The sequence below is a fragment of the Leptopilina boulardi genome, unplaced genomic scaffold (genome assembly GCF_019393585.1).
Source record: "Leptopilina boulardi isolate dan_hultmark-lab unplaced genomic scaffold, ZJU_Lbou_2.1 LbouV2_362, whole genome shotgun sequence".
Taxonomy (NCBI): domain Eukaryota; kingdom Metazoa; phylum Arthropoda; class Insecta; order Hymenoptera; family Figitidae; genus Leptopilina; species Leptopilina boulardi.
In genome coordinates this window covers 2,186,076-2,196,082 of record NW_026137932.1, presented here as the reverse complement: position 1 = coordinate 2,196,082, position 10,007 = coordinate 2,186,076, and the positions used below count along the sequence as shown (strand labels likewise).

At 26.1% G+C, this 10,007-nt stretch overlaps 2 protein-coding genes across 3 annotated transcripts; both read right to left on the bottom strand.

Moving 5' to 3' along the window:
- Nucleotides 1-600: 600 nt before the first annotated feature.
- Nucleotides 601-2,360, bottom strand: LOC127286702 (serine protease 55-like). Of its 2 annotated transcripts, XM_051313238.1 has the most exons (6): nucleotides 2,249-2,360; nucleotides 1,961-2,034; nucleotides 1,679-1,794; nucleotides 1,279-1,444; nucleotides 982-1,098; nucleotides 601-896 (listed from the first exon to the last, which is right to left on the bottom strand). In XM_051313238.1, exons 1-6 carry the CDS (start codon nucleotides 2,310-2,312, stop codon nucleotides 609-611), a joined length of 825 nt encoding a protein of 274 aa, XP_051169195.1. In that variant the 5' UTR covers nucleotides 2,313-2,360; the 3' UTR covers nucleotides 601-608. The 2 variants fall into 2 exon arrangements, with proteins under 2 accessions (XP_051169195.1, XP_051169196.1); XM_051313239.1 differs by lacking the exon at nucleotides 1,961-2,034 and having other exon boundaries at nucleotides 2,249-2,327.
- A 2,072-nt stretch (nucleotides 2,361-4,432) lies between these two features.
- On the bottom strand, nucleotides 4,433-9,761 carry LOC127286695 (antichymotrypsin-2-like). The gene is made up of 8 exons (XM_051313225.1): nucleotides 9,551-9,761; nucleotides 7,967-8,193; nucleotides 7,521-7,703; nucleotides 7,143-7,353; nucleotides 6,761-6,966; nucleotides 5,382-5,567; nucleotides 5,079-5,214; nucleotides 4,433-4,730 (listed from the first exon to the last, which is right to left on the bottom strand). The coding sequence occupies exons 1-8, from the start codon at nucleotides 9,561-9,563 to the stop codon at nucleotides 4,594-4,596; spliced, it is 1,299 nt and encodes a 432-aa protein (XP_051169182.1). The 5' UTR covers nucleotides 9,564-9,761; the 3' UTR covers nucleotides 4,433-4,593.
- Nucleotides 9,762-10,007: the final 246 nt, after the last annotated feature.

Here is a 10,007-nt window from a genome sequence, read left to right as displayed (position 1 = left end):
TTTTTTCTGTTTTGTAAGTGATTTTAAAAATATTGTTTTTCATTTTGAATTTTTGATGTTAGAGACGTAATTTTCGGTGTCAACGATTACGAATCTGGCATCAGTTTTTCCAAATTCACAATGGCGGATCCAATATGGCGGAAGTTCTTTTAAATTCTTCAGATTTGCCCAAAATTTGTACCTGGAGGTCTTTCGGGCTTCTTATATAACAAAATCTGATAATAAATTTGTAACTACTCTCCAAAAACCTCCGAGCAACGAGTTTGAAACGATTCTAATTAACTTGAAAAATTCCGTCATATTGGATCCGCCATTTTGAATTTTATAAAACAGATGCCTATCGTATCGATATTAATTATGTTGTAATTATTAAATTATTAATGTATTAAGTGTAACAGTGCTTATTTGTCAATTTAATAGTATGCAATGTTTCATTAATCCTAAATGGAAATGGTAAATTTATTATAAAATAGATAATATAATTTATTTTTCAAAAAAGAATAAAATTTTTTGTTGTCAAAACAAAAAATTTTTTCCTTTTTTTGTAAAACAAAATTTTTTTATCAAATTATTATTTCAAATTTAATACAGATTTTGGAGTATGTATTTTAATTTTTTATTGTTTTTATTATCCAATCATACATATCAGCCGTGTTGATAAATATTGCATAAGTAATATTGTTACTCAAATTAGTAAACGTCACAGAATTTGGATCAAAACCAACTAATTTATTGTTAAACATAACAGATGTACCTGGAAGAAAATGTGAATAATTTTCATTTACATAATAATTATATTCAGTTGTACAGAAGCAATCATTTATAATTTCTGGAAATTTATCATAACATGAGTTGGTTATTGAAATAAAAGCACTTCCCAAATTTTCCGTTTCAATCTGAAAAATTGAAAAAATTTATTTACAATCAAAAAGAAAATTTTTTAGTTGCCAAAAAACTTCAAAAAAAAAAAAAAATGATAACCTTTTTGTTTAATTTGAATCCAGTTAATTCAAGGCAATTTTTGTCTCCTGGCTTGTCTGTTGGTTTTGCTAATAGAACTGGCCTTTGTGACTCGTCAAAATCAATAGGTTTTTTCAACTGAAATTATTTTTTTTTTTTTACTAATAATTAAATAGAAAAAAAAAATTATTGAAAGGTAATTAAATTTTTATAAATTTGCAAAACAAAATCAGTGTTTAATTTTATTTCATTGATAAAATTTTTTTAATTAAAAATTTAAATTAATAAATTATTAAAATTTAATTACTTAAAACTTACTTTTATTAAAGCTATATTTTCAGAAAAAACACTGATGCTATTATTTCCTAGAAGAACTTTTTCAATTTCATGAGTTACTATATCAGTATCGGGAGGGATAGCGTCCACTTTAGTGGCAACAAAAATATCCCTAGGACAATAGTAATCAAGTTCCTCGTCATAATTTCTATAAAAAAAAAAAAAAAAAAAAAATCAATTGTTTTAGTGAAAGTAGAAAAAACTTTTTATCACTTTGATTAATTAAAAATTGCCATTGGATATAGATTAAAAAATTTCTTATAGATGAAAAAATCGATTTGAGTAACATTTTTATTGTTTTTTAATTTGAAATATTTTTAATCCTCATACAGTGACAATTTTCAATAATTTAAATACAATATTTCTTTTTGAAATTTCATACTCATCTATATTAAAGCATTCGGCTGAAGAGAGAATCCAATAATTAGACAAAATAGTAGCACCACAATATTTATCTTGAATATTACAATTTTTAAATCTACGTACTGTAACAACAGCCTGTATAGAAGAAAATGTATACTACTTTTTAAAAATTTTAATTTCAGACAATTATTAATTACTCAATTTTTTTTTCGTTTTTAATTTAAAGTAAAATTAAAAATAATTAAATAATATTTAATCAAATTAAGGTTTTAATTTTTTTTCTAATATTTTTCTTTCCTACCACAAATGGTGTTTCTTCTATAGTCACGTATTGATAAGGCGCTTCTCTTTTTTTATTATCACAAGAGATGTTTTCTATATAAAATATATGAAAATAACAATATTGAAAAAAATTATTATTATGCAATAATTAAGAATTTAAATAATTAAAATAATAATAATAATAATAATAATAATAAACAAAAAAAGAAATAATGAATGTTGATATAAATTAAAAACAATAAAAAATATATAAGAAAAAAAAAAGAAGAAAATTATTTATAATATTTTGAACACTAAATAAACTAACCTGATGGAAATGCCATGGATTCATCAAATATGAAAAAAAGGAGAAAAAAATAAATCAACTTCATGGCACTATTTTAAAAAGACGCACTAATTATGATAATGATATATTGGTAAGTTTTTATATATATTATATATCAAACAAAGCAGGAAATTATTCTTCATATTTATCACATATATTATTCTTCCGGAATGTATTTTAGATTATTCTCATCCAATTATAAAATATTTTTAATATTTCCTTTTTTATGTTTTATTTACAATTATTTTATATATGATTAAAAAATTTGCAACTTAAAAAAAATTTGCCTCCCAAATTTTTTTATTTTTAAAAAAATTATTTTCATGTATAATTTATAATTGCATTTTTTACAATTTTATTTACCGAACTTTCATTTTTGTCCGAAATTAAATATTCCTCAGAAATATAATAACTACAAAATTATTTTTTATTTCTAAATATTGTTTTTATAAGAGGTAATTAATTTATTTATTTATTTATTTATTTAGAACATAACGGGACATGCCCTTTCGTACAAAAGTACTCCTAAATTCTAATAGTTACGTAAGTAACAATACAAAATATAAAATATTAACTAAATCTAGGTAGGCGCTATAATGGCTAAAGTTCATTATAAGTTTATACAGTAAAGAATAACATAAATCAAATTACATTATTATCAAAAGAGAAGATTAATTTTCGATAAATAGAATCTGCTTTACCATTATATCAATTAATTTCAAAAATAATTGTTATTGTTCAATAATACTGATTTTATCTAAATCACAATGTCTACATTTAGTTCTGTATGTATTTCCTTAAATCACTTTCATAGATAGAAATAAAATAAGTTTATCTCAAGGAAGGAAACACAACCTTGGGCACTAAGTGGGGAAATCACTATAGATTCTCCTTACACGCATCTATTTGGACTGTAAGAGTGGATGTGCGATTTCTAGGGGGGATTTTAATTATGGTAGGGATTCCACGCCGGTAGACCATTGACACATTCATTTCTCCGTCTAATCGACGGGTCTCTAGTTCCTCTCTCACTCTCTTAATCTCCTCCCTCTGCATAACCGTCCTGTCATTCGACATCCAAAGATCTTCCAACTCCCTTGAACGTGTTGAGTCTCTTTTGACACTTACAAATTTTTTTAGAATTACTTGTGCCTTCTCTTCCGTCTCACATACAATCTTAACAGGGCGAGGCTTACGAGAAACCTGCGCATTAGAACCAATTCTAAATGTGCGTATATTTTCAAGATCATCTGTTTGAATGAATTTTTTTAATTTATTCGTAACCACAGATTTCAAAGAACAACTATTATTTGACGAAGTGTCAAATTCTGGAAGATTAAGTAAAACAAGATTGTTCTTTCTTTCATTTCGATCAACAAGTTCATTTATACAGACATTAGTTACTGAATTAGAATCAATATTTGTAGAACCATTTGCCTCAGATTTATCAAGCCTCTCTTCGACAACATTAAGACGCTCTGTCAAATTAACAACTCTGCTTTCCATATTACTCAGCCTACACAGTGTGTCATCGAGTTTTTTGTTGATATCTGACATGTTTTCAGTCATATTGGCAAAATTATCAGAAACTGTTGTTGATAAAACCTTAATAGCTCTCAAAATACTATCCAAGTTAACAGAGGTTTGTGAAGATTGAGAATTATTTGAAGGAGACAATGACCTAGGTTTACAACATTTGGTGAACGACCCATCAGGCAAAGTAGACAGCTGTAACGCACAGCTGGGATGATAAGGAAGATTACACTTCCTACACAAAGTAGGAATAGCACGTGTAATATCTTTACCACATTTTGCACAATTTTCAACACTAGAGGCCATTTTTGCACACAAATAACCATTCAAATAAAAATAAAAAGTAAATTGAGCGAAAGCAGTTCCAGTTGAAGTTACATAAACAAAAAACTTCACACAAGTATATCAGTCCAATGTTAGGTTAGAAAAAATTCAAATCAGAGAGCCAAGTTAAGGCAAATGGTGCAGATAATAAAAAACTTTCACTAAAAACCAGCACAAAATAATGTTTATAACTATAAGGTTGTAAAAGAACAGACCAAACTTAAACCGTTTTATTTAAACAAAATCAACCGAGACACATGTGAACACGTGTTTAGTAGCTGCCACCTAGCGGCAATAGATAATAGTAAATTATTTAAATAAATATTTGATAATTAATTTTATTTTCAAAGAATTATTACACAGATAATATAGATACATAATTCTTTTTTATATATATATATATTTAAAAAATATAAAAAGAGATCTTTTTTTTAAATAAATGAATTAATAAATTTAATTTAACTTGTAAATTATTGTATATATTTGCAGTTTCCAGCAAATAATACAACACCATCATCTTCACCAATTGTTCTAATAATTTTATAATGAAACGGTCGATTAACATCAAATGTTGGTGTCAGCATGTGTGGGATGATCATGTCAACCACTGCAATAAATATCACAAATACAATTATTTTTTAGTTACTTTTTATATATAGAACGCACTGAAAAAAGGGTATGGTATTGACAACCAAACGTTTGGTTGGTATTTAAGCAACCAAAATTTTTTTTGTTGAATCAACAAAATTTTGGTTGTCCCATAATCAAACTTTAGTTAGGTCAACAAAAATCCTTTTTTTCTAATTTTGGTTGTGTCAAATAAATTTTGATTGAGAGAATTAAAATTTTGTTGATTTAACAAAAAAAAAATTTGGTTGCTTAAATACCAACCAAACGTATTGGTTGTCAATACCAAACCCTTTATTCTAATAATATATATAAAAAATATTTATACTTGTATCTGCAGCAGCTTCGGCACCATTTTCATTGACTTCAATAAAGATTTTCTGCATAATTTTACTCACATTCATTTCGCTATCTGAAATAGTTTTAAAGTTTGCCGAATCCGTGAACATTGTTCTCATTCCCATCTATTGTAAGAAAGTAAATTTATTAATTAATGTTTACCATTTCAATAACTATTCGATTTTCGAAATAAAAATTCATTTTTAGTAAAAAAAAAATAAAAACAATTAAAAAATCATGCGTTTTAAAAAACATATTAATTGTTACATTAAAAGAATAATATATAACTAACCTCTTGTAAAATTACATTCATGTCAATGGTACTTTCAACACGGAATTTCGGTAAATACAAAGTGACACTGACATTTCTACGATTCTGTCTTAAAGTTTTAAGGTCCATTGTTTCTAATCTTTTTTCAACTTGTTTAAGACCGTTAATATTATTAGGAAGTATGATAATCATTTTAAGTTCACCACCCTGCGTAGATGAAGAAAAAACCAATATTCATATAAAGAATAGAAAATATTATTTCAAAAATTAAAAATAATAATTTCACAGAATTCTCATTCAACATCAGAATTTTCATTAGGCGCATGAATTTTCTCCAAATTTCAAATAGCCTAACACTTAATTGACCTACATTCGATTGACCTAAAAGTTGAAAGGACTAATTATTATACTTAGCCTAATCTGTTTATGACCTAATCTTAATGTAACCTAATTCTTATTTGACATAATATTTATCTGACATAATTCTCACTTCGTCTCTAAATTTTCCGTAACCTAATAATTTTTTGGCCTCATTTTTATCCGACCTAATTGTTACTTGGCCTAAACATTATTTGCCATAATTTTCATTTGAAATCATTTTCATCTGGCCTAATTATCATGTAGACCTAATTCTCATTTGGCCTAATTTTACTATTTCCTAATTGTTACTCCAAGTGAGAATTAGATCAAATGAGAATTAGGTAAAATGAGATTTAGGTTATATTAAGATTATGCCAATTGAAAATTAGGTTAGATTAATATTAGAACGAGTAACAATTAAGAAATCGTAAAATTAGGCCAAATGAGAATTAGGTCAGATAAAAATGAGGCCAAAAAATTATTAGGTTACAGAAAATTTAGGCCAAGTAAGAATTAGGGCAGATAAATATTCTGTCAAATAAGAATTAGGTTACATTAAGATTAGGCCAAATGAAAATTAGAACAAATGACGATTAGTATACAAATGAGGATTAGATTGAATATAGTTTAGGCTAATCGAATTTAGATCAATTAAGTGTTATAGGCCATTTCAAATTTGGAGAAAATTCATGCGCCTCGATTCGAATTTTTAAAAGCCGTCAAGTTTCCAATTCGCACTGAATCTTTATTTGTCCAGAATTTTATTTCCCACGAATTGTTATTTCATAAAATTCTTAAAAATTTTTCCTCAGGACGATAAAAATTTAACTGATTCCTATAGTGAATTTCTCACTGATTTTAAATCAGTGATCCACTTTTCACTGATTCAGATTAAGAGAGTGAAAGAAATAAAAAAAAAGATTAAAGAAGATAGAAAAAGTTTAAAGAAGATAAACAATTATGATTGTTATAATTTGTTTGCTATAAAGAAAATAACTATACCTATAAGAAGATAGAAAGAGAACATGCAGATCTTTTACCTTGTATGGCAATTCAATGGATTGAGCATGTATGTCAGGAAGATTTTTAATTTCAAATTCACTATTTTTAATCATCATTTCTACTGAAGTTTTTTCATTTCCACTATAAAAATATCTATCTATAAATTCGTCGAATTTAAAATTCCATTCGCCTTTAAAGTAAATGACGTTTGTGAGGATCATGAGTGTCCTATTATTTAGTTCGTCTGAAAGAATTAAATGTATATATATATATTAAGTGCGAGAAATTTTTGTTTAAAAAAATATTTCTTTAAAAAGTAAAAATTCAGCACAAGAATGTTTATCAACAATTAATATTATTATTAAATTATATATATATATATATAAATCAGTGATCAAAATTTTGAAAAATAATACAAACTGGCTTCAAAAATATTTTTGATTTTTTCATTTGTTTCTCTCGATACCCATGTATTAATATAGTTTGCTGCTTGTTCAGAATAGAAAAAATCCACTTGTTGTTCCTCTGTGTGAAAATTATGTGATAATACGTCTTTGAATGTTTGTTTTACATCTAGGTTAGTATTAATGAATACTTTGTTCAAAGTTTTAAGTGTTGCACCTTGAACATTCTAGAAAATGCAATTACAAATACATTTTGACGCATCAATTAAATCAATTGTTTCTAATATGGTTTTAAAACTATTCAAAAGTAAAATTCTAAAATTATACTTATTTTCTTTTATAAATTCTCTGAATTGAAAAGAAAATATATATTTAATAATTTATATGATCTTACCATTATATTTTCGATAAGATATTTATAATTAGATTTCATCAGATGATCATTTGCTGGGAAATTAAGAGATTGGAGTATTTCAGATTTAGTTATACCTTCAGCACCTGAGGCAAGCATACCTAGGGCTATATTTGCACTAAATGGAGATAATAAAACGTTTTTTATATTGTTCTTCGACGCTATCTATATTTATGCAAAAAGAAGAGAACACATATATGAAACATTTAAAATTCATTAGAAATTTTTTCTTTAAAATTCAGTAAGGGCGCACTCACACCTTTTGGCTGCCTGTCTGCCTGCAGGAGTTGTCATGGCAACGTGTAGGAGTAACAGAGATAGTAAATTCAAATTTGAATTTTCTCTCTCTGTTACTCCTACACGTTGCCATGACAACTCCTGCAGGCAGGCAGGCAGCCAAAAGGTGTGAGTGCGCCCTAATGCTTTACCTTGTATAAATTGTTAGCGAATATTTGCAAGTCATTAGTAAATTTGGTATCAAAATTGGATACAATTTGTTGATTGGGCAAAGAAATCCGATTACGAGGAGTTGTTACTTCATCAAATTTGGGCCAAATTACCCGATCACGAGCTGTTGATCCTTCATATCCAGGCCAGAAATATTGAGCATTTACTGTTAAAATACTAGTAGCTATCAGAAACAGCGAAAACAAATCTGAAAAAGACACAAAAGATAGGTATACATTAAGGCCAGGTCCAAGTGAGGCAGCGCCATCTACATTGATACTAAAATTTTGGAAAATTTTCAACAGCCTTTTCTTGAAAACAAGATGGTAAAATGCTTTTTCCTTTATGGATAATTGATTATTGGCAAGATATACACCAGCTAAAACTTTTTTTGAGTTAAAATAATAAAAAAAATTTCATGTCAATAAATTAAATATGAGCGCACTTTTTTCACAAAAACTGTAACAGTACTTTCTCAGAAATTACAATCAAAAATGCAATTTCCATTTGGAAAATTAATAAACGCTAAAAAATACACGACCTAAGATTTACCAATCACGAAAATAACAAAAAAAAGTATTTTAACATAACATATTTTACTCATTATGACAGCCTTTTGGCAGGTTATATATGTCACCAGACGTTTCGCAGTTTTGCCGAAAGGAGGAGATTGGCGCTGTTGCTAACCACCTGAAATACATAATCTACCAAAGGGCTGTCACAATCAGTAAAGCAGTATCAATATGTTAAATATTTAATAAAATTTTTTTTTCTTATTTTCGTGATTGGTAAATCTTAGGTCGTGTATTTTTTAGCGTTTATTAATTTTCCAAATGGAAATTGCATTTTCGATTGTAATTTCTGAGAAAGTACTGTTACAGTTTTTGTGAAAAAAGTGCGCTCATATTTAATTTATTGACATGAAATTTTTTTTTATTATTTAAACTCAAAAAAAGTTTTAGCTGGAGTGTATATCTTGCCAATAATCAATTATCTATAAAGGAAAAAGCATTTTACCTTCTTGTTTTCAAGAAAAGGCTGTTGAAAAATTTCCAAAATTTTAGTATCAATGTAGATGGCGCTGCCTCACTTGGACCTGGCCTTAAGAATCAGAATCTGTAGAAAAATTAATATTTGTGTACGCGGACGAAAATGAATTCTTGTACCAAATTATTACTAAATCTGGAACTAACAAATTTTGTTTTATACAAAAATATTATACAAAAAATATTGTTGTAGGTACAAATTCTTTAGTAATACTAACAATATATTTGTTGGTACAACAATAAAAAATTTGTTGTAAGAAACAAAAAACTTTTATTGTTACAACTAAAAATTTGATGTAGTAATAAATAATATTTATAGTTCAACAATACAAAGTCAAGTATATTTGAATCAAATAAATTGTTTTCAGTGAACCTGAACTACTTATATCTACTACACAGGATAACTTCAATAAATTATAGAAAAGTAAAAGTAATCCAAATTAACTAAATTACATGTATATCGAAATTATATTAAAATGGAATCAAAAAATATATACAAAATACAGTGAAAATACTTACGTGTGAATATCATTTTTTATTATTAATTAGATGACAATATGTTGCTGAAAATAACTTAAATAAAATTTTAAGTAATTTACTTGTGTGTTAAGTTCCGATATATATATACAGCAAAAATTAAGAAAATTCTATAAATATACAAATTCTTTACATTAGATTAATAAATAAATTTTTTTTTACGTCACAATAGTTTTTAACACTTGTATTGATAATTATTTAACACGTTAACATTTCATGAATATTTTTATAAAATTTTATATTTTAGTAAATTGTATTTTTGTTGAAAAAATTATTTTAACGATATATGTAAATTATTTCATCATTATATATTAAATTATTCAGTCATTTGCATAAATAAATTTTAAAACTTTATAAAAAAATGTCATCATAAATTATATTTAATTTAATTTGCATATTATAAAACGCAAAAAAAAAACAAATTTTTTTTAATGTTATC